The 25233-nt window shown below is 44.6% G+C and overlaps 1 protein-coding gene across 2 annotated transcripts in view; it reads left to right on the forward strand.

Annotated features, from left to right (window-relative positions):
* Positions 1-22493, forward strand: part of KMT2A (lysine methyltransferase 2A) — a 1244888-nt gene extending 1222395 nt beyond the window's left edge. For both annotated transcript variants that reach the window (XM_069224744.1, XM_069224745.1), the window contains exons 33-36: positions 11812-11919; positions 12070-12153; positions 12765-12894; positions 14554-22493. In XM_069224744.1, coding sequence (XP_069080845.1) covers positions 11812-11919; positions 12070-12153; positions 12765-12894; positions 14554-14829 — 598 coding nt within the window. In that variant the 3' untranslated portion in view covers positions 14830-22493. The remainder of the gene's footprint in view (positions 1-11811; positions 11920-12069; positions 12154-12764; positions 12895-14553) is intronic.
* The last annotated feature ends 2740 nt before the right edge of the window (positions 22494-25233 follow it).

Here is a 25233-nt window from a genome sequence, read left to right on the forward strand (position 1 = left end):
AAACAAGCTAGGAATCCAACCACTAGACATTGCTATGCAAATAAGTGGAAAAGGTTTGTTTATTATTACCATAATAATGAAATTCAACCCTTACACGCGTCTGCCAAAGACATCGTAAGCTACTTACTGCTTTTGCAAAAGTCAAAGCTAGCTTTCTCATCCATTAAAATACATCTCACTGCAATTTCAGCTTATCTGCAAGTTACGCACTCAACTTCACTCTTTAGGATCCCAGTCATAAAAGCTTTTATGGAGGGCCTAAAAAGAATTATCCCACCAAGAACACCACCAGTTCCTTCGTGGAACCTCAACATTGTCTTAACACGGCTCATGGGTCCACCGTTTGAACCCATGCACTCATGTGAGATCCAATATTTAACATGGAAAGTAGCATTTCTAATTGCCATCACATCTCTAAGAAGAGTACGTGAAATACAGGCATTTACCATACAAGAACCCTTTATTCAAATACACAAGCATAAAGTAGTTTTACGAACAAATCCTAAGTTCTTACCAAAAGTCATATCACCATTCCACTTAAATCAAACAGTAGAACTACCAGTGTTCTTTCCAGAACCAGATTCTGTAGCTGAAAGAGCACTACATACATTAGACATCAAAAGAGCATTAATGTACTACATTGACAGAACAAAACAAATTCGGAAAACAAAACAACTGTTGTTGCTGTCCAAAAACCTTATACAGGGAATACAATATCCAAACAAGGTATTGCCAGATGGATAGTTAAATGCATTCAAACCTGTTATCTCAAAGCAAAAAGAGAACTGCCTATAACACCAAAGGCACACTCAACTAGAAAGAAAGGTGCTACCTTGGCCTTTCTAGGAAACATTCCAATGACTGAAATATGTAAGGCAGCCACATGGTCTACGCCTCATACGTTTACTAAGCATTACTGCGTGGATGTGTTAACAACACAACAAGCCACAGTAGGACAAGCAGTACTACGAACTTTATTTCAAACAACTTCAACTCCTACAGGCTGAGCCACCGCTTTTGGGGAGATAACTGCTTACTAGTCTATGCAAAGCATGTGTATCTGCAGCTACACATGCCATCGAACGGAAAATGTCACTTACCCAGTGTACATCTGTTCGTGGCATGAGACGCTGCAGATTCACATGCGCCCGCCCGCCTCCCCGGGAGCCTGTAGCCGTTTGAAGTTGAACATTTGTAAATATATCGCTTTAAACCACATTATGTACATACATATATAGTTGCTCCATTGCATGGGCACTATTACTATAATACACAACTCCTACCTCACCCTCTGCGGGGAAAACAATCTAAAATGGAGTCGACGCCCATGCGCAATGGAGCCAAAAGGGGAGGAGTCCCTCGATCTCGTGACTTGAAAGGACTTCTTCGAAGAAAAACAACTTGTAACACTCCGAGCCCAACACTAGATGGCGGGATGTGCAAAGCATGTGAATCTGCAGCGTCTCATGCCATGAACAGATGTACACTGGGTAAGTGACATTTTCCATATATATATATATATATATATATTATTTTATTTTGTTCTCCTAGTGGCAGTCACCACTAGGTAGTTATGGTTTTTGGCTTTTTTTTTTATTTTGCCAGTAACTTTGGCACCACTTGACAAATCTTCATGAAATTTTCCAAACATACTTTGGTCAGCTGCTTTCTAGAAAGTTTCGGGGTGATCTCTCAAGTGTGTGCTGAGAAAAAGAGAGGGTCCCAAAACACATTTTCCCCATTCTGTGTGTCTGGGATTTTTCAAAATTTTGACTGTGACTGTAGCCTGACCGCTGAGCGTAATTACACCAAATTTGGCAGAAACCTAGGCCTTGACCCTGAAAGCACGCTTTTTGTGATTTGGTGTAAATCAGTTCAGTAGTTTCTGAGATCTTAGAGTTTAAAGAATTATAGATATATAGGGCCGCAGATTCGGATTTACGGATCCGAGGGAAAAACAAAGCCCTGATTGGCTGGCCACAACCTGACAGAAAAGTTGTGGCGCCATTTTCTTTTGTTGCATCTGCTCGGGGGTGGGAAATGTTCAGTGAAAAAACACATAACAGGTCAGGATACAGCTATCCTGACCCCCATAGGACACAGAGAGGGGTCCCCTCATGGGGAAAGAATTGCCCAATTATTTTATTTTTCACCCCATCTGCGAATCAGCGGCTGAATCCGCGGATCCAGTAGTCTACAGGTGGATCTGCGGATAAAGAAAACCCAAAGAAAAAAAAATGAGGGAAAAAAACACCCACTGCATCCAAGCTCATGCTGTGCACTTGTATTTGGGTGCATGCACGAGGGTTGGCCCCCGGGACTGGCCATACACCAGGCCATGCGCAGCATGGTGTTGGGGGATTCTAGAAGTTTGGCCGCACAGCTCTGGCCGCAAGCGAGGCCCTGCAGCCAACGCTTGCTGTGCAAGGCCAAAGGCCCTTCTCACAGTGCATGGCAGTGGTTGGATTAACGTATAGTATTAAACATTACTTTACGTTAACAAAACCAAAGAAATTCACTGAAGAAACCAGAGGTTACAGGGACGTTATAGTTGGAAAATAGAATTAAAAAAGAACAGAAATTCACGTAAAAAAAAGTTACAGGGACGTTAGAGTTAGGTTGACATTTTAAACATACAAAACCAGAAAATATTCACCTGTTTGTAACTCATGCCCTAAGGTAACTGTAAGTCACCCCCGACCATGCACAGTTATATGATAATTAAATAATTGTGAAAGAAGGCAGACAAGTGGGTTCGCACCAGGGTGAGTAAGAAGACTCACATTGGGGGTGACCAAAAGAAGAAGGGCTCTTCTAAAAACCCAGGAGAAAGATGTGGAAAAATCTACTGAAAAGCAGAAAGTCTTCATCAGGCCCACAAAATGATACTGGGAGTAGATCTAAATCAATTTCCTCCTCCTCTAAAAAGAAACCTTGGTGCTTCCTGTGTAGGGAAAAAGGCCATAGGGCAGGTGACAGCACTTGCCCTAAGAAAAGCACCAAGAGTACTACTATGACGGCTCCTAGTGCCCCTAGCATTAGCGCTGGTGGTAGTACTTTAACCAAGGGTGTAGCTGGGTTCACCTTGGGGAGTGCAGTGGACTATGTCCTAGTCAGAGAGACCATTGAGGTTATCTTAGTATCAGTGACTGGCCTCCTAATTTGAGGAAATACAGGCAGTACCCCCTTATAAATGGTATTGGGGCAGAAGCTTACAGGGACACAGGTGCCAGAGTCACTATGGTGACTGAAAAACTGGTGTCACCTGAGCAAATCTTACTTTGTCACAATTGCCAAGTCACCAACGCAGATAACGTCACTAAGTGCCACCCCATAGCAGCTGTTAACCTTCGCTGGGTGGGGGTGGTTACTGGCCCTAAAAGAGTTGTAGTGTCCTATTCCTGTAGATTGTCTAATGGGCAGTGATTTGGAGACTTCAAAGTGGGCTGAAGTGGAGTTACAGATCCATGCAGCAAAGCTGGGCATCCCTTCCAGTGTCTTTGTGAGAACTAGAGCACAGGCCAAGAAACAGGGGGAATCAGGAGCACTGCAGCCTGAAAGTATGGACCAGTCTGCTCCCAAGAATAGAGCTATTAAGGGTAAACAATTACCTCCTGCCCAGGACTCATGCGAGGATCAATCTTCTCAGGAGGATTCTCTTACTCCTTGTGAGGAACCTGCATCAGAGGAGCTGAGTGCTGGCACAGCAGAGCTCTTTGGGGCAGAGGGGCACTCCAGTGAAGAACTGAGTTTGGAGCAGAAATCCTGCCCCTCTCTTGAATGTCTCAGGCAGCAAGCTGCTGCAGAGGAGGCAAGGGGCGACAGTGGACCCCACAGGTTCTATTGGGACAATGAGCTTCTATACTTTGAGGCTAGAGACCCCAAGCCTGGTGCCACCAGGAGAATGGTCATATCATGGAAGTTTAGAGAGCTCTTATTGAACTTAGGCCATGACATTCCCCTTGCAGGACATCTTGGGGAAAGCAAGAATTGGGCTGTTTTCCAGCCAGGACAGAAAGTGTGGGCCTTAGAGCCTGTGGCCCCAAGAGCACTCCAAGACAAGTGGAATGGACCCCACACGGTTGTAGAGCAGAAAGGTTAGGTCACCTATTTAGTTGACTTGGGCACTCCCAAGAAGCCCCACATGGTGCTTCAAGTGAACCTCCTTAATTAAGCCTTACTATGACAGGGCTGACACGAGCTTGCTCATGGGCACTGATGATGGACAGGAACCAGAGAGTGACCCTCTCCCTGACCACCTCTCCCACCACACTGTTGATGGTTCAGGGGATGGGGTACTGTTTGCAGATTGCCTCCCTGAACAACAACAAGCTGACTGTAAACAAGTTCTCAGTCAGTTTTCTGGCCCCTTTTCCCTGGCCCCTAGTCCTAGGTGGACATAGGTGATAGTTTGCCTGTAAAGAGTAAAATCTACAGGCAGCCTGGCCATGTCAGAGATTGCATCTGGGCAGAAGTCCAAAAGATGCTGGATTTGTGGGTAGATGAATTTTCAGATAGCTCTTGGGCTAGCCCAGTAGTCCTTGTGCCAAAACCTCACTCCCATGGTGGGAAGAGAGCAATGAGGTTTTGTCACCTAGAAAGGTCTCAATGCAGTCACTGACTGATGCCCATCCAGTTCCTAGGGCATATGAGCTGATTGATACTCTGGCTTCAGCCAAGTGCCTTAGCAGTTTTTACCTGACAGCAGGCTACTGGCAGATCAAGCTAAATTATGCTGCCCAGCCTAAAACAGCATTTTCCACTCCTAGCGGGCATTGTCATTTCACAGTGATGCCCTTTGGTTTGAACACTGCTCCTGCCACATTCCAGAGGTTGGTGAATAAAGTTCTGGCAGGCTTCGTAGACTTTAGTGCAGCATATCTAGATGATATTGCTGTCTTTAGCTCCACCTGGCAGGATCACCTGGTCCACCTCAGGAGAGTACTTGAGACCGGAAAAAAGGCAGGCCTCACTATCAAGGCTACAAAATTACAGATAGGGCAGAGTAACGTGGTTTACTTGGGCCACCTGGTAGGTGGAGGCCAAGTTCAGCCTCTACAGAGCAAAATCCAAACCACCATTGTAGGAAGCTGGCTCTGTATATACTATATCAAAATGAAATATAGTGTGCACAGAGTCTAGGGGTTCCCCAAGAGGTTTGACAGAGGCAATAATAGATAATACTAATGCTCTATTTGTGGTAGTGTTGTCGAGCAGTTAGGCTTCTCAGAGGGTAGTGTTAAGCATTTGTTGTACACACACACAGGCAATAAATGAGAACACACAATCAATGACTTAACTCCAGGCCAATAGGTTTTTATATAGAAAAATATTATTTTCTTAATTTATTTTAGAACCGCAAGATTTGAGGTAAGTACATAAAATGCAAGATACTTCACACAGGTAAGTATAGAACTTTGATTCAAAGCAGTAGTACACACAGTTTTAGTTAAAATAGCAATAAGCTATTTTAAAAAATGGGCACACTGCGAAAATCAACAGTTCCTGGGGGGAGGTAAGTTTGGATAAGTTTCTCAGGTGAGTAAAGCACTTACACAGTCAGTCTCCTGGGCATAGGCAGCCCATCGTTGGGGGTTCAAGGAAACCCCAAAGTCCCCGCACCAGCAACACCGGCCTGGTCAGGTGCAGAGGTCAAAGGAGGGCCCAAAACACCTAGGCGCCTATGGAGAACAGGGGTGCCCCGGTTCCAGTCTGTTAGCAGGTAAGTACCTGCGTCCTCGGGGAGCAGACCAGGGGGGCTTTGTGGAGCACTGGTAGTGACACAAACAGGCATACAAAACACACCCTCAGCGGCCCAGGGGTGTCCGGGAGCAGTGTGCAAAGTAGGCGTTGGGTTTGTTATTGAAATCAATGGAGGGACCTGGGGGTCACTTAGGTGATGCAGGCAGGGCACAGGGGGCTTCTCGGGCCAGCCACTGACTGGGCTAGGAAGAGGGCCGCCTGCTGGTCACTCCTGCACTGGAAGGTGGTTCCTCTCGGTCCTGGGGGCTGAGGGTGCAGTGCTTGGTTCAGGTGTCGGGTTCCTTGTTACCAGGCAGTTGCGGTCAAGGGGAGTGTAAGGAAATGCGTCCTTGGCATGGTTACCCCCTGATTTTTTTGCCTTTGCGGAAGCCAAGTTATGACTTGAAAGTGTGCTGAGGCCTGCTAACCAGGCCCCAGCACCAGTGTTCTTTCCCTAACCTGTACCTTTGTTTCCACAATTGGCACACCCTGGCATCCAGGTAAGTCCCTTGTAACTGGTACCCCTGGTACCAAGGGCCCTGATGCCAGGGAAGGTCTCTAAGGGCTGCAGCATGTCTTATGTCACCCTGGAGACCCCTCACTCAGCACAGACACAGTGCTTGCCAGCTTGTGTGTGCTGGTGGGGATAAAATGACTAAGTCGACATGGCACTCCCCTCAGGGTGCCATGCCTACCTCACACTGCCTACAGGTATAGATAAGTCACCCCTCTAGCAGGCCTTACAGCCCTAAGGCAGGGTGCACTATACCATAGGTGAGGGCATAAGTGCATGAGCACTATGCCCCTACAGTGTCTAAGCAAAACCTTAGACATTGTAAGTGCAGGGTAGCCATAAGAGTATATGGTCTGGGAGTCTGTCATACACGAACTCCACAGCACCATAATGGCTACACTGAAAACTGTGAAATTTGGTATCAAACTTCTCAGCACAATAAATGCACACTGATGCCAGTGTACATTTTATTGTAAAATACACCCCAGAGGGCATCTTAGAGATGCCCCCGGAAACGGTACCGACTACCAGTGTGGGCTGACTAGTTTTAGCAGCCTGCCACACACCAGACATGTTGCTGGCCACGTGGGGAGAGTGCATTTGTCACTCTGTGGCTAGTAACAAAGCCTGTACTGGGTGGAGGTGCTTCTCACCTCCCCCTGCAGGAACTGTAACACCTGGCGGTGAGCCTCAAAGGCTCACCCCCTTTGTTACAACACCCCAGGGCACTCCAGCTAGTGGAGTTGCCCGCCCTCTCCGGCCACGCCCCCACTTTTGGCGTCAAGGCCGGAGGAGATAATGAGAAAAACAAGGAGGAGTCGCTGGCCAGTCAGGACAGCCCCTAAGGTGTCCTGAGCTGAGGTGACTCTGACTTTTAGAAATCCTCCATCTTGCAGGTGGAGGATTCCCCCAATAGGTTAGGGATGTGCACCCCTCCCCTCAGGGAGGAGGCACAAAGAGGGTGTTGCCACCCTCAGGGCTAGTAGCCATTGGCTACTAACCCCCCAGACCTAAACACACCCCTAAATTGAGTATTTAGGGGCTTCCAGAACCTAGCAAGATAGATTCCTCCAACCTAAGACGAAGAAGGACTGCTGAGCTGATAAACCTGCAGAGAAGACTGAGACACCAACTGCTTTGGCCCCAGCTCTACCGGCCTGTCTCCCCACTTCAAAAGAACTGCTCCAGCGACGCGTTCCACAGAGTTCAGCGACCTCTGAAGCCTCAGAGGACTAACCTGCATCTAAAAGGACCAAGAACTCCAGAGGACAGCGGCTCTGCTCCAACAAAGACTGCAACTTTGCAACAAAGAAGCAACTTTTGAAAACCACACGTTTCCCGCCGGAAGCGTGAGACTTGGCACTCTGCACCCGACGCCCCCGGCTCGACTTGTGGAGAACCAACACTACAGGGAGGTCTCCCCGGCGACTGCGAGCCCGTGAGTAGCCAGAGTTGACCCCCCTGAGCCCCCACAGCGACGCTTGCAGAGGGAATCCCAGGGCTCCCCCTGACCGCGACTGCCTGTTTCAAAGACCCGATGCCTGGTAAGGACACTGCATCCGCAGCCCCCAAGACCTGAAGGATCCGACCTCCAGTGCAGGAGCGACCCCCAGGTGGCCTTCTCCCTTGCCCAGGTGGTGGCTCCCCCGAGGACCCCCCACCCCCCTTGCCTGCCTGCATCGCTGAAGAGACCCCTTGGTCTCCCATTGAACTCCATTGCAAACCCGACGCCTGTTTGCACACGGCACCTGGCCGCCCCCGTGCCGCTGAGGGTTTACTTTTGGTGCTGACTTGTCGTCCCCTTCCCCCCCCCCCCCCCCCCCCCCCCCCCCCCCGGTGCCCTACAAAACCCCCCTGGTCTGCCCTCCGAAGACGCGGGTACTTACCTGCTGGCAGACTGGAACTGGGGCACCTCCTTCTCCATTGAAGCCTATGCCTTTTGGGCACCACTTTGACCTCTGCACCTGACCGGCCCTGAGCTGCTGGTGTGGTAACTTTGGGGTTGCTCTGAACCCCCAACGGTGGGCTACCTTGGCCCCAACTTTGAACCCTGTAAGTGGTTTACTTACCTGCAAAACTAACAAACACTTACCTCCCCCAGGAACTGTTGAAAATTGCACTGTCTAGTTTTAAAATAGCTTATTGCCATTTGTGTGAAAACTGTACATGCTATTTTGCTAATTCAAAGTTCCTAAGTGAAATACCTTTCATTTAAAGTATTTTTTGTAAATCTTGAACCTGTGGTTCTTAAAATAAACTAAGAAAAGATATTTTTCTATATAAAAACCTATTGGCCTGGAATTGTCTTTGAGTGTGTGTTCCTCATTTATTGCCTGTGTGCTTACAACAAATGCTTAACACTACCCTCTGATAAGCCTACTGCTCGACCACACTACCTCAAAATAGAGCATTGGAATTATCTCTTTTTGCCACTATCTTACCTCTAAGGGGAACCCTTGGACTCTGTGCATGCTTTTTCTTACTTTGAAATAGTACATACAGAGCCAACTTCCTACAGGGAGCCTCTGGATCCTCTCTGCAAGCATCGCTGTGGGGTCCAGGGGGGGCGACTCAGGTTACCCACGTCGTCGTAGTCGCCTGGGAGTCCTCTCTGCGGTGTTGGTTCTCTGGAGCTCGAGCCGGGGGCGTCGGGTGCAGAGTGAGAAGTCCCACGCTTCCGGTGGGAAGAGAGTTCTTTAAAAGTTGCTTTAAAGTTGCAAAGTTGTTGTAGTTTTTGAACACTGCTGCTGTTCTATGGAGTTTCTTGGTCCTTCGGGTTCAGGGCAGTCCTCTGAATCCTCAGAGGTCGCTGGTCCCTGTTGGATGCGTCGCTGTGCAGGTTCTTTGAGTCTGGAGATAGACCGGTAGGGCTGGGGCCAAGTCAGTTGTCGCCTCAGCTGGGCTTTCAGGTAAGCAGTCCTCCTTGTAGGTTACAGGAATCTGATTTCCTGGGTTCAGGGCCGCACCTAAATAATAAATTTAGGGGGGTGTTTACGTCAGGGGGCAGTAGCCAGTGGCTACTGTCCTGGAGAGTGGCCACACCCTCTTTGTGCCTCCTTTCTGAGGGGAGGGGGGCACATCCCTATTCCTATGGGGAATCCTCCAAAATCAAGATGGAGTATTTCTAAAGGCAGGGGTCACCTCAGCTCAGGGCACCTTAGGGGCTGTCATGACTGGTGTGTGACTCCTCCTTGTTTTCCTCATTATCTCCTCCAGCCTCCAGTGTATTTTACAATAAATCCCACACTGGCATCAGTGTGCATTTATTGTGCTGAGGCATTTGATACCAAATTTCCCAGATTTCAGTGTAGCCATTATGGAACTGTGGTGTTCTTAATTGACAGACTCCCAGACCAAATACTCAATATGGCTACCCTGCGCTTACAATGTCTAAGGTTTTACTTAGACACTGTAGGGGCATAGTGCTCATGCCCTTATGCCCTCACCTGTGGTATAGTGCACCCTGCCTTAGGGCTGTAAGGCCTGCTAGAGGGGTGACTTACCTATGCCACAGGGAGTGAGAGGTGGGCATGGCACCCTGAGGGGAGTGCCATGTCAACTTAGTCATTTTCTCCCCACCAGCACACACAAGCTGTGATGCAGTGTGCATGTGCGGAGTAAGGGGTACCCAGGGTGGCATAAGACATGCTGCAGCCCTTAGAGACCTTCCCTGGCAACAGGGCCCTTGGTACTAGGGGTACCATTTACAAGGGAATTTTCTGTGTGCCAGGGCTGTGCAATTGTGGGAACAAAGGTACAGTTTAGGGAAAGAACACTGGTGCTGGGGCCTGGTTAGCAGGGTCCCAGCACACTTTCAATAATAGCTGACATCAACAAAAAGAAAAAAACCAGGGGGTAACCATGCCAAGGAAGGCATTTCCTTACAGTGACCCAAACCAGTGATTACCAATAGGACAAAAAACATTTTATTGGTTTCCTGGGGGCTAAGAAAGGCAAAGCGATGCAAAAGACTACCATCACAAGATGGATTGAACTGTGCATCAGGATCTGCTAATGGCTAGCCAAAAAACAGCCCCCAGAACGCTTGTACACTCATTCCACCAGAGCGAAGGCTGCTACAGCTGAGCTGGCGGCCATGTGTCAGTCACGGGCATTTGCCAACCTACTACGTGAGTGTTCCTTCCACAAGTTCACAGAGCGGTACTGCTTGGATAACAAGGTCAGGTGTTATGGGCACATTACCTGATTTGACCTGCAGGATTTCATAGTCTGTGCTATTCCACAGACTCGCCACCTCAGAAGATTCTGCTCTGGTATCTATTCACAGGGTGATTAATCTACAGTTAGAAGTCTCTATCAGAAAAATAAGTTATTTATGTACAGCAACTCCTTTTCTGGTAGATACTCTAACTGCAGATTCCTCACCGACCCACCACCCTCTTTGTTGTGGATTGGACTCATATCATCCATTAATAAGATTCCAACCTAAAGTCTGCACACTGCTGTAAACCTATTCAAGTGGCATCACGTCCATCGGCGCAAACGGAGATCAGAAAGAAACTGATGTCAACTCGTGAAAGTGGCGCATGTACAGTGGTCATGACTGGCACAGGGCAGACCTGCACAATGACACCTGTCGACATGTGAGCGAATTGCTACAAAGGTTTCAGAATCCAGTCTGGCACCTGGGGAAATTCACTAGGTGAGGACTTTGCTTTTAGATAGTCTCTACCAGAAAAGCTGTTACTGAAGATAAGTCACTTGTTCGACTAGTATTAAAATGAAGTAAATCCTTGGCTGTAAAGAGTAACAAAATGGTTTCTTAGAACCTGTAGAAGTAATTTTGCAGATTGACGAATTTTGTTGTTAACAAATGTTACAGACATCAATCAAAGTGTCGCACAAAAATGAAGGGAAAAGGAAGAATGTAGGGAAAACATGTAATATTAATGTGAAAAAGTATTATGTATTAAACACTTTGTTAAAATAAGTTGGTAATATGCACATCGATGTTTTTAGTGTTCTAATTACTAATATGATGAACTGCTTAATGAGTTGATTCAACTTTAAACGTGTATAATTGTGCTACTGTCATCATGTTCAATGTGTTGAATACATGGCATACAAATACACGTGAACAGAATTAATTGTCTGCAGCATTAAACTAAATGCGTGGTAGTCTCTATTTCTACCCTTCCTTTCACCGAAGATTGCCAAAAGAGTTATGTGCCCTAAGCGAAAGAGAAAGACCACACACTTCTGCTCAAATGGGGCAAAACCAAAAAGACATCTTTGAGACTTGCATGAGGAAAAAAAATTGATAGCTTCTCAATTTTTGAGGAGTCTGTTCAGGGGATTATATATAGGAGCATTAGTTCATTAAATCATTATTTTGTCTAAATAGATCTTTAGGAAGTATATATCCTCTTTTGTATTAAATAAATTCTTATGCCATAATGTACAAGTGAAAGCTTACTAATATGTATGTGTATATGTGGCGTAGAAAAGAGCATCATCCAATCTCTCAGGTATTATTATGCATACATCTCACAACATCACCTTTTAATGGCCACGTGTGTACTTCACATCTGTAGGAAATCAGCATTTGATATGTTCAACTTTCTGGCCTCAAAACATCGGCAGCCACCTGACTACAACCCCAATGATGAGGAAGAGGAGGAAGTGCAGCTCAAGTCTGCCAGGTATGAAGGCGTTTTGGTGATAAGGGGTGTTTGTGATGCTGAAGACATATCTTACTTAATTGTTTTGCCTGTGAATGCGTTTGATGTGATTTATTGTTAATTGATGGCAAAGGTTACATTTGAGCTGCGTTTTGTCTGCATTTTCTCCAGGAGGGCTACAAGCATGGACTTACCAATGCCCATGAGGTTCCGACACTTGAAGAAAACCTCGAAAGAAGCTGTTGGTGTCTATAGGTAAACATGCTTTATGAGACCCAACTGTAGCAGGATATACCCAACTGTAACTGTCACTCTCTCATTCCTATTGCACAACGGGTGCAGCACTCACTGACACAGCCTCATCCTCTAGTAGCAGATGCCCATGGCACTTTTACTCACTGAAACTAGAGCCTTATGGGTCCAGTACTTCCCACACATCAACCTTGCATTCTCCCAGTATTACATATCAGGGGGTTTGGGGGGGGAGGGGGTTGCTCACACCCACTGAGACCAGTATTTAACCCTCATGGAACCCACTCGTCCTGACACCAAGCTAAGTGTACCCAATTCTGTCACAAAAATGTATCCCACTCTGAGGTCACTGAGCAAAACTACCCTGTCAAAGGTTCAACTGCCAGGGACTGATAAACACAAAGCTCTTGAATTATTACTGTTTAATTTAACTCAGTCGCTTTCTCCAAGTTGAGTCCAGGCTTCTATATCCCCCCCACCCCTTCCATACCCCGAAACTAGATCCGTATGGGTCCCACCGAGAATGGTATCGTACTGTGCTCTTTCTAGTACAAGAATTTCATTAAGCATTTGATGATTTTGTTGTTCTTAAGCAGTGTGTTGCTCTTACACAGATCACCTATCCATGGCCGTGGTTTGTTCTGCAAGCGAAACATTGATGCAGGTGAGATGGTGATCGAGTACTCTGGAAATGTGATCCGATCCACTCTCACAGACAAACGGGAGAAATACTACGACAGCAAGGTGAGGTTTGGCAGGAGTGCCGTGCTTCGAGAAGTGAGACACCTGTTTGCCATCCTTTGGGATTGTTGCATGGTGGGCACAGGGGAAATCGATTGGGGAATCATGCTTTACGGATCCAAGGAATAACTTTGTGGGATGCTGAATTGTGCAATGGACAGTATGAGGTTCCATGTGACTTGCAATCAAATTAATTGGTTAATCTTCAGCTTCATTTAATAGCACTTTATTTTTACAGCAGTCTTTGGCTTTTTTGTGAAACCCGAGGGAATGCTGAGAATTTCCTTTTAGGAAAATAAAAAATAAAGATGAAGGCTCACCTAACCATGTTTTAGTTTCCCTCCCATTAACATATATCTTTCCTTTGTTACTCACCTTTGACATTTTTTCATGTACAAGGAAAACCATACGCTCCCACATTTCCCCCTCTTTAGTCTAAACCTCATAGCCCTTTCCAGTATCTTTTTTATGGATACAGTTCCCATTACAGTATCACATTACCCTAATCTTTGAACCATATTGCTTCCATATTCCCTCACATATCCATACTCTTCCTGGTGTTTCTTTGTCCGCTGAGTTAATAACCCCATTTTTATATGCAGTTTATTAACCTGAGAAAATGTTTGTGGTGTGATAAAATTTGGCTCAATGACAATTCTGCTCTCTAATGCTGGGATCCTTATAGTGGTGGTTATTTTGTGTTGGTCCAATATATAGTACAAAATGCAATCAAACATCTTTTTGTAGAAATACCTTCTATAGTCTGAATTTGGACCAGGTGGAAGTAGCCACAAGGTTCTAAAGATTTTAGAAGTCTTACTTCCAATCAGACTCCACTGCAGAGCACTGGGGTTGCATTGTCAAAGCATTTGATCATATTCTGTGTCATGCCATGGCAGAACGTCAAGGATTGATCATGCATTAGAAGAAGGCTATTACGTCTGTCATAGTGCCTTTTATTTTTCAAGTGCATGGTCTCCTTTCTTGGCAGTTTGCTAGTTGTGAGTTGTAATCCATCCCATTAATCTTGTTACGGCCTTGCTTTGTGTCCTCACTGGCCCATTCAAGTGTAACAGTCATAACCGAGGATGTGGCGTAACAGCCAGAGCTTCCGTCTTTGGAGCTGGGGAACCAGGGTTGAGTCTTAGCGTCGGCTCAACATCCCGTGATTCTGGGAAATCACTTGATCTCCCTGCACCTACCCAAAAAATTAATGTGTCCTTTTGTAACATAATTGATGCTCATGTAAAGCGCTCGAATACCTTGGGGTCACGTTTGTGCTATATAAATCCACAAAACAAAATGTTAAGAATTGCTGATAACCCATACAAAAATCAGCTATATCTAGATTTGTAGTGCTTTCCAATTAAAGTCTAGAAGCCTTGCTGAAAAGTGCCTTTTCTAGGATACTTAAATGATACCATCCCTGCTCAGATGGGGTAGTGCTGTCTCGCTGAAAGTCCTGTAAAGTGGTACTGACCAATAAATGTATAGCATCCCTGTTGAGAAGCATCAGTAAGAAAGCAGACATTGCTTCCATATGCTTTGTGCGGTTGGTAGTCCCAGGCCTATGGAAGACCGCCATTACCAGGCACCCTTGCTGATTGTGCATTTGGTAGTGTCATATTGAACCCTAACATTTTTCCCTCTCTGTGCACGCAGGGGATTGGCTGCTATATGTTCCGCATTGATGACTCCGAGGTAGTGGATGCTACCATGCATGGAAACGCTGCCCGCTTCATCAACCACTCATGTGAACCCAACTGTTACTCACGAGTCATCAATATCGATGGGATGAAACGTATCATCATCTTTGCCGTGCGCAAGATCTACCGTGGAGAGGAGCTGACCTATGACTACAAGTTTCCTCTGGAGGACGCTCGCAACAAGCTGCCCTGCAACTGTGGAGCCAAGAAATGTCGCAAGTTTCTGAACTAGAACACGTCTGTAGGTTTGCCAGAGTGCTCTGGCTAAGAGTTGAACGAAGACTCAGGCATGGGCTGGTCAGAGGCGGAAGAGGAAAGGGACAAACCCAGGTCTCATTTTAGTCTCAGTTGCTGGCAGAAAGGACCTTGTCATGTGCCCTAGTCCATACAGTTGTGTCTCTGCACCATCAGTATCCTTTGCTATGTGTCTTCTGAAAAAGAACGCAAGTTTGTTAAGAGTCCATGAATGCATGGGTTTCTTTGAACGCTTCTACATTTTACCACCTGTTACACTAGTGGTGTTTGAAGGTTGGGCAAGATGGCATGACTAAAGAGTTTAAATCTATGGGACTGGTGCCTCAACCACCCAGTGTGCACAAGCAAAAGATCCTTAGGTTAGTGAGGCTGGACTTCAGTAGCAATTCTGGGTGGTTAAAGGTTTACGGCCAGAGGGCAGCAACAGTCACCCTGATTGCCCACACGATAATCCAATTCGGAGGTTCCCAAGAACCCGAGGGTACCGATCAGGGTTTACCTCAGCATCTAGTTTGACACATTTGCGTCATTCTTTTAGGTTTGAGTCCCCATGCTGGCACTGGAGGACATGCGGTGTAGATTTGGTTGTACAGAGGCTATCTCTCCATCTTATCATGTCTGGTTAGAATGTGAATTTTTGCCGTTACTCTGCGTAATTTTGAAGGGAAAGCTCCTGTTCCCCTGATCGTATTAGTCTTCTACCTTATCCATGTTACTGTCTTTGTTCAGCACCCTCCGCTCGCCCTCACCATCTTCCTTTGACAAAAAGCAGAGGAGGGTTGACTTAATGTGGCTGCAACAGGAGAGGCCAGAATGTGGCCAGGGGTTGCTGTTTGACACTTTCCAGAGATTGGTGTCTTTGAGTGGCAAGGTTATACTTTTGCTTTCTCTTGCATGATTTAGTTTCCTGTAGTTAATTAGTTTAATTTTTATAGCACGCGCAACGTATTAGATTTCAATTGGAGGGCCTTGTACGAGCAGGAGAGGCAGTTCCCTCTTTCAGTAAGAGGAAGGAATGGAACAGGCCACGGAAAAGTACTCTTCCGATAAAAGGAATGTTTGTCTTTAGCACATTAGCTGTTCATAGGTGAGTTGACAGCCATTCTTCAGATGGGAGGAGGGATTGGCACTGCCTGAAATGGGGTCATCTGGCTTTAGTTGCGTATAACATTTCAAATGTGAGGAGGGATTGTTACTAGCTGAGTGCAGGCATAAAAATGCTTGGAGGTAGACATTTCGTGGGCTTCCCCTGAGTGAGGTCAGTTGTTTTTCAGTTGAGAGAAATGCCTTGGCAAGGAGTTTGGGCTTTTCAGATCTGAGGAAGGACGTTGACAGCAGATATGCGGGTGGCCTTGTGAGGAGCCTAACGAGGCAGCACTGGGGCAGATAATGCTGTACCTGGGAGACGGTTGACAGCAGATGAGTGAGTGATCAGGAAAGATTGTGGAGTCAAAATCAGGCACCTGTTGGGCTAGTGCTCTGTGGAGCAAGGCTGATCTTATTACTGAGTGACAGTGAGTGTCATTCTCGGGGTTAGGAGGGTGCATTGTGAGCTTGGAGTTTGATGCTTTATCCTGTAGCATATTAAGAGCTCTGTGCTTGAGGACTTGTTCTAGAAATCGTGATTGTTTTTGAGTGCCAGACCCACGTTTACCTTAGTGGTGTGGTGGTTGTCCTTTAATGTTTGCCAGAGACCGTGTTATGAAGAGGATAGAGGCAACTCACAGGCTTGTAGCCTTCCTCACTTCGCCTTGAGACAAGGACAATACTGACACTACTGGTCTTCCTATGCTCTGACCATGGTCATGCTCTGAGCAAACTCTCAACTTTTTGGTTTTATTTCTCAGCCCCATGACAACCCATTTGTGTCGAAATACTTGGATTTCTCTCCGTTCCGTTTACAGTTTTAGTATTTAAGGTTTTATAGATGTAAATATTTTGTATATTTTTTTACAAGAAAGAGGCACTTAAATAGGGAAAAGCACTTATGTGACAGCTCTATTTTTAAGAAGTGATTATCTTAATTTAAAGGAAATGTTAGTTTTGATGTTTGTTTATATTATTGTCTTAGGACATAGTGTTATAGAATTTTAGATATATGCAGAGAGAAGTCATATTTCCCTTCCACCCCACCGCCTCAAAACATTTTCTTTTTTCTTAGCACAGCAACTGGTTGATGGTTGGCTTCTGAAAGCCAAGGCAGGGTTCTGGAAGCTATGGATAAGGTGAATTTTCCCTTAAAGAGGTCATGTGTGGTGTTGGGAGGGGCTGCATCTTTTCTTGGGTATGTTCGCCAGTGAGGGTGTAACTCACATTGGGAATTTTATAGCTTGGGCTTTCCTTGTCCTGATCAACATATTGCTGTCTTGGGGGCAGTCTCTTACTGTGGGATTGTCTTTGTGAGGTATCCCTGAAATTTCAATCCTTAAGCTGCCATCGACCTTTCCCCAAGCTATGTGTTAAGCCATCGCCACTCGTCCATATTTGTATTCCATTAAGACAGCAGACAGCTCTCCTCTGTGATTCCATGATCACGTTTTTGTGATGTTGCAAGGATTTTTCAGGCAAGCACGGGGGCAAGAGAAAATAAAACATAGTTTTAGTGTGCACATGGGATCTGTTCTCCGCTTTTGATCACAGTAGCAAGGTATTCAAAGTAGGCCAGACGTTCTTGGCACCTGTGGGGAAGCCAGAATAATGGGTTTATCAAGATGTTTGCATATGCACTAGAAAACCATAAACGAGAAAATAAGTGCACACTTGGGATTTCATCATATTGGAGGTGTTTTAAAAAAAAAAATACTAAAAATGCCCCGAGTTGGGAGACTTAAGCTCCAAATCTCATCCTCTGCCTAACCTGAAAGCCTTGTCAGTATTGTAGGGAGTACTCCAGCCCCTGTCCCCCTTCAACGAGCCCCTGCATATTTTCTTGGTACACCCTTAGAAACAACATCCTGACTGAGAAGTAATTGTGGGGGGTAGAATTGTTCATTTCTGATAACTATTGCACTGTGTGAGGCGAGTTGATATACAGATAGAGATATATAAATATATATTTTTTTTATTAAAAAGATTTTAAAAGTTAAGCGGACTGCTGCAACTTTAGCTGAAGATGCACTGACAGAGTAGAGGTAGTGATGTGGGAGGGAAGGAGTCAGGAACACTCACTGATCAACGCCCTCAAGACCCTATTGTCCAGCTAGACATTCCTTCTGGTCTCCGTTTCCCCAAGCCCTTCTGTTTGTGGGTCGCTGAGGAAAGTATCTGCCACAAACCCACTTTCATGGGCGTCTATCATGGAACGTGATAATTTGAAATTTAAGAAAACCTGGAATAAAGTTTGAATTAATATAAAATCAGGAGACTGTAGAGGGATAAATAATATTGTCCATAAACAATTCTTGCACTCAACCCTCCGCGGTCATCATCTGAGAGCTAGGCTGCTATTTGAACTGTGGCTGTATCCCTACATGCAGCTGTTGAGGCCAGTGACTGATGCTGCGCAGCCCGGAGTTGCTCTACCAGGCTCCTTTCCCACCCTCCCACCACCTCTGTAGCCGAGCTGAAGGACTGCATAAGGAAACAGCGTTATCTGCAGGGTTTTCAAACAAGGACAACCGTTGGCGATTGCCCAAAACGCCACATCATTATTGTGTAAAGTGGCATTTCATTTGTTTGTGTTTATAAATATTTTTATTTCTGTGTAAATGTTTGAGGGAGAATGTGCACACCAAAGGAAACCTCATGATGTGTAAAAGAATCCACTGGCTGTGAGTGATCATTCCTAGTCATAGACTGATAGAAACCTTTCAAAACAGCTGTACATCTTTGCAGCGCTTTTCCTAACCTGCTTCTAACTGAGCTATATCAAATAATTTTGTTCCTGTTATACAGGGAGTGCAGAATTATTAGGCAAGTTGTATTTTTGAGGATTAATTTTATTATTGAACAACAACCATGTTCTCAATGAACCCAAAAAACTCATTAATATCAAAGCTGAATATTTTTGGAAGTAGTTTTTAGTTTGTTTTTAGTTTTAGCTATGTTAGGGGGATATCTGTGTGTGCAGGTGACTATTACTGTACATAATTATTAGGCAACTTAACAAAAAACAAATATATACCCATTTCAATTATTTATTATTACCAGTGAAACCAATATTACATCTCAACATTCACAAATATACATTTCTGACATTCAAAAACAAAACAAAAACAAATCAGTGACCAATATAGCCACCTTTCTTTGCAAGGACACTCAAAAGCCTGCCATCCATGGATTCTGTCAGTGTTTTGATCTGTTCACCATCAACATTGCGTGCAGCAGCAACCACAGCCTCCCAGACACTGTTCAGAGAGGTGTACTGTTTTCCCTCCTTGTAAATCTCACATTTGATGATGGACCACAGGTTCTCAATGGGGTTCAGATCAGGTGAACAAGGAGGCCATGTCATTAGATTTCCTTCTTTTATACCCTTTCTTGCCAGCCACGCTGTGGAGTACTTGGACGCGTGTGATGGAGCATTGTCCTGCATGAAAATCATGTTTTTCCTGAAGGATGCAGACTTCTTCCTGTACCACTGCTTGAAGAAGGTGTCTTCCAGGAACTGGCAGTAGGACTGGGAGTTGAGCTTGACTCCATCCTCAACCCGAAAAGGCCCCACAAGCTCATCTTTGATGATACCAGCCCAAACCAGTACTCCACCTCCACCTTGCTGGCGTCTGAGTGGGACTGGAGCTCTCTGCCCTTTACCAATCCAGCCACGGGCCCATCCATCTGGCCCATCAAGACTCACTCTCATTTCATCAGTCCATAAAACCTTAGAAAAATCAGTCTTGAGATATTTCTTGGCCCAGTCTTGACGTTTCAGCTTGTGTGTCTTGTTCAGTGGTGGTCGTCTTTCAGCCTTTCTTACCTTGGCCATGTCTCTGAGTATTGCACACCTTGTGCTTTTGGGCACTCCAGTGATGTTGCAGCTCTGAAATATGGCCAAACTGGTGGCAAGTGGCATCGTGGCAGCTGCACGCTTGACTTTTCTCAGTTCATGGGCAGTTATTTTGCGCTTGGTTTTTCCACACGCTTCTTGCGACCCTGTTGACTATTTTGAATGAAACGCTTGATTGTTCGATGATCACGCTTCAGAAGCTTTGCAATTTTAAGAGTGCTGCATCCCTCTGCAAGATATCTCACTATTTTTGACTTTTCTGAGCCTGTCAAGTCCTTCTTTTGACCCATTTTGCCAAAGGAAAGGAAGTTGCCTAATAATTATGCACACCTGATATAGGGGGTTGATGTCATTAGACCACACCCCTTCTCATTACAGAGATGCACATCACCTAATATGCTTAATTGGTAGTAGGCTTTCGAGCCTATACAGCTTGGAGTAAGACAACATGCATAAAGAGGATGATGTGGTCAAAATACTAATTTGCCTAATAATTCTGCACTCCCTGTAATGTGTTCCCAACACTGAGAACAGCTTCTTAGAATGGTAATAGTGGGTGATGAGCTGAAATGTTCACTTACCTGAATAGAAGCAGACTGTGACGTAGCTAGATGGCCCCTTTCTCTATCAAGAACGCTTTTCCAGGATGATGCAGCCTGTGACATAACTCGTATGACGTTTTTCCACATTGCCTTACATTGCTTATGGTTAGTGAAAGACCGGTTTATCATAGTCCATTTGTACTAAATCCTTTTCCACTAGTCTACTTCCAGCTTGCTTTTTCTTCTAGGAACATAGCCTTCAAATTAATCCCGTAGGAGACTTGAAGCAAAGGGGACCAGAGGGAGGAAAGCTTCACTGCGTGCTGCTGTGTTTTGTATAGGGTTTATACCCACTTCATATCTCAATTTTGTCTGAACTATGTTGCAGTAGAAATAATTCTTATCCCAGCTCTATGCACTGTGCTCACGAGCTCTACCTTGACAGTGTGGAGGTTAACCTACCATTGGTTTACCACTGGTCTTACCTTTTTCAGAGTTGCTGCCACTTACCTCACAGAAAGCCAGGGCAATCCATTGGCAGTGGCATGATCACACCTAGCCTGGCACAGTGCGGCTCCCTCCCAGTGAATGTAAAATTCCAAGAACAGCCACTGACATCACAATGTCTGAAAGTCCATCTTTGAACGTTTCCTCACACCCTCCAGATTCTTTCTCGGTTGTATAAATCATGTATGTTTTGTTTACTGACAAGTAGACTTACCACAAAGGGCTGAAACCAACTGTCTCGTGTAATGCATTCAATTTTCAAAGCAATACAACTCCTAATGGTAATCATGCAGTTCAGACCGAACCTCTGGAACAGACACTGCAGTTTTTATGGTTTACTCAAATAAAGTATTTGTGCATTCTAAGAACTGATTTTAGTAAAAATACACCATGTACAAGAGCCGTCAGTGATTTATTTTGGCTTTTAATTCTCCTTAGCACTAAATAATGAGGATTGTGTTACAGTTGCTTGCAAAATGCCTACAAATGTTGACTGTCTTTCTGAGAGTCCCAGGCATCAACGGCTGAGATCAGTGGTATGAAAGTGAGGTACAAGTAGATGTTACCTCCCCTATTTATTGCAGCTTCAGCAGCCTTTCCAGGTTACACTGTGTACAAGCATCTGTTTGAGCTTTCTTTCTCTTAGTCACCTGTTAGAGAACCAACCTTGCATAAACATGTTTCAGCACCTTGTTTTCACGTATTTCTTTGAGGGTCCAAATCCCGTTTTGAACAACATTTTTTATGGCATTCTCTTTAATACTTGAGGGAGGACCACTTCATTTTAAAGTATTTTGTTCTAATTTGGGTACTTCTTACTAAAGATGTTCCATCTTCCCAAAGGTACAACGGGTGTTTTGGTTGTAAGTGATGTGTACTAGCTAACTTCCTGTCTTTCTTCCGAGGACACAAATTAACAAAATGTTATTTCTGTTTAACAAATGGAAGATTTTCCGCACCACATGTACCCAATTTCTGCCAGGTCACTATATTACTTTGGCTTCTGTGAACCTCGAAGATTGCCAAAACATTCTTCTGCCTTTCCAGTGTTTCTGTCAGTAATTGTACTCCTCTATCCTTGTCTTTTCTCGTTTTTTTTGGTTTCGAATATTTGGGACTCACACACTGGATATTATACAAATCTGTGCTGTATTGACTTTGGTATTGTCTTACAATGTGTCTCTGAGACCTTACAAATGCTTGTGATTGCAAACCAAGCCAGTGTTTCGTAACTGCAACTTTGACAACCCAACCTTTATTAAAATGTTGTATAAAAGCAGGGCTGGCATTTGGGAATCCCACCGCTCATCATGTAGGAAACTTTAGTCATTTCTCTTCCCTGTTCCGGTTCCCTTTTGTTTTCTTTTTTGTTCTGGCGAGAATGGGAATAATAGTCTTGTGGTCCAGCAGTGTTACATCCCTCTTGAGGGGAACGAAGGAAAAACTTTGAGACCGTATAAAAAAAAAGTTAACATAATAAACCAATTGTGAAAGCTATGCGAAAGACTGAATGTAAAAGAAAAAATAATAAGTTGTACATAGGTGTAAAAACAACAGAAAAGGAGTTTTTAAACATGTTTATTTTCTATGCACTTTTTTTATTTAAGTGATAGTTTACTGAATAAACATGCCCTTTATTGATGTATACCCTGTTTTATGTTGGTTATTCATGGTGGAATTCAGAATTAATCAACTAAATCTTGGCCATTTAATAGATTTTGTATGCAAATGTGTATTAACAATAGCATGTTGTGGATGACCTTTCTCTTTGCTTCATGTGATCGTCAATTTTAGTCAGTTGTGGAACCCAGGAGCACTCTACAGTATTTTTTGACAAAGATCATTTTTCAATGTTAATTAATGTTTGTAGCATGCGTGGCTGTAGATACACAAGCTCTGCATACACTTTTTATTTCCTTCCTTCCTTTCTTCGTTTTTACTATCATTTTAACCTTCCCACCATCTTACTTCCAACTTCCTTCTTTGTTCCCTTTCCTTGAATTTGCTTTTACTATGGCCATTTCATTATTTCATTTACTCCTATGCCTGTCTCATTTCTCAGCACTCAAACCCCTTTCCAGTATTCAAGTCCCTCCCCATGTAAAGGATGTCCATTTGACATATCTTTGCACTGCAGTAAGATTAGATTCCACGAGATAAAAGGTTAATGGTGGATATTTACACACATTACTATCACTCTTCTTCAAACAAATAGCAAAGAACAGCTGAATTCAGATTTTTTTGCTTCAGACATAATGTATACTGTAGGGTGCTTACTGCCCTGTTTTTGCAAGCCAGTGTCACAGTGCCCTGTTCTTTGTCTCGAGATGCCAATACTGCCTGATATAGAGGTATACAGGATCCACCTGGTCATATGCGAGAAGTGTGCTAATTAATAAATGTGCATACTTTCACAGAAAACTGTGCTGCTGTATAAAGCAGCAGTTGAGGTAATAGTAGTGCAAGATTTACAAAACACTTTAATTTAATTTTTGTGTTAAGTGCAACGTGCAGTGCTCTAGTGCGTTTTCTGTTTTGCTGAAAAAAACAAGCACAGGTCAATATGTTTGTAGCACGTGCCTTCACAGTTGTTTTTATTGGTGATGTTGCTAAATCCTAGGCGTTCTTTTAGCAGCGTAGGTTCCAAGCATCACTGACTTGGAGGTAGTACAAATTAATGTAGAGCTTGTTGATGCTAAGGCTGTATAATGAATGCATTCTACGTCAGTGCATAAACTCGGGACTGCTCAGTTCACCAGTTTTTGTTGTAGCACATAGTAGACAACATGGAGCAATGATTGCCTCTTCTTGTTTCTGAGCTGTTGACTACACACACATTTCTGACTTTATGTATGTGATACACAATACAGATTCAACAAAACCAGCAAATGGACCCTGTCTGGGCCTGTGCATGGATAACGAATATGTTCATGAAATGGCACATGACTCTTCTATAAGAGGGGATGTGAATCACTTAGACGTGTTTTTCAGACCCTCATAATGTAAAACTTAGCAGTGCAGTGTAAGTTTTGGAGTGTTATTAGAGGATATAGATTCTGAAGGCATCCATGTGTACAGTGAACTTTGTTGCCACCATCTGGCCACCTCAGATTTCAGAAAGCAAACATCTGTCTCACCGAATGGGAATGACATCATGGTTATACTGCCTACTTGGGACTGAAACTAGCTCTTAGAGTGGCAAGAGTGGGACATAGTGGGAACATCTATCATAGAAGTGTTCTTAGGGATATGAGCTGCAATAGAACGGCTTTGAAAGGTACCAACGAAGTAAAAGTGCAGCAAAATCCAGCATTTTCCATGTTTTAGCACAAAGGAAAGATTCCCATCTATGGTGTTTTATCAGTTTTAACTGAAATCCAGAAACCATACTTATACCTTGACTTTCACAAGGCAAATGGGCCTGACACCTCGTCTGAAACAGAGCTTGACTCGACATATGGACCAGTAATTCTGGAAAGTGCCTCATTTTCATTGGTGGTTTGGATGGCACCTGAGGTTCTTGATTTGCAGTTGCCGTACAGTGAGACTAAGACAAACGTTTTGTCTGAGATTTTGCAACCTGGGACGGCAACATCAAAGTCCTTTCTCCCATTCAGTGGTGCCATCACTGATGCCATCATGGCTGAGTGGTCAAAACCACGTTCTGATGGATACTTCTAACTACAGTTTCCACACCTTTAACCTATTCTCCAGGCTCCAGACTGGATCTGGAAGAGTTTACAGCAATTCTCTTGCAGGTCGCTAGATGGAGTTTTGAAGCTCCATGTCATCACGCTGACGTTCGATTCTTGATTGACTTTTTCTGGTGGATACTTTAAACCACAGATTCCTTGCCTTTTGAATATTCCTCAAGTGTCAGACCTGAACAGGAAAATCTTCAGCAGTACCCCTACACTGTGGTAGGTGGCATTGTGAAGCTCCCCGCCAATGTCATTCCACTCCAGAAGTGATGTGAAGAGATACATATAAGCGTCACCAATGCGAGCTGGCTTCAGTTCCTTCATTTCTGTGCCACAATACGCTAATCCGAAGCAACCCCATCGCCTCTTCACAAGACTACTTTCTTTGAAAGGCATGCTCCCACCCCAAAACCACAGGGTTCAAACCTTGTAGGGACTGTTACAAGCAAATGTCTGATGGATCCCCACCAGATAGGTCTTTGGTGTTTGGGATCGGCGGACCATGACAACAAGGTCTGTAGCGACTGTGCCTTGATGATTCTGAAGGCGATCCAGGGCCATGAGGTGAAGCTGTGTGTCACCAAGAACCAGAAGATTCCATGCTGTTGAGGTCAAAGATAAGGGCACGATCCCACCCCCAAAATTATTCCCGCAACAGATCTTGATCGTGATCGAAGTCCTCTAGT

The sequence above is a fragment of the Pleurodeles waltl genome, chromosome 3_1, assembly GCF_031143425.1.
Source record: "Pleurodeles waltl isolate 20211129_DDA chromosome 3_1, aPleWal1.hap1.20221129, whole genome shotgun sequence".
In the NCBI taxonomy this organism is placed as follows: Eukaryota; Metazoa; Chordata; class Amphibia; order Caudata; family Salamandridae; genus Pleurodeles; species Pleurodeles waltl.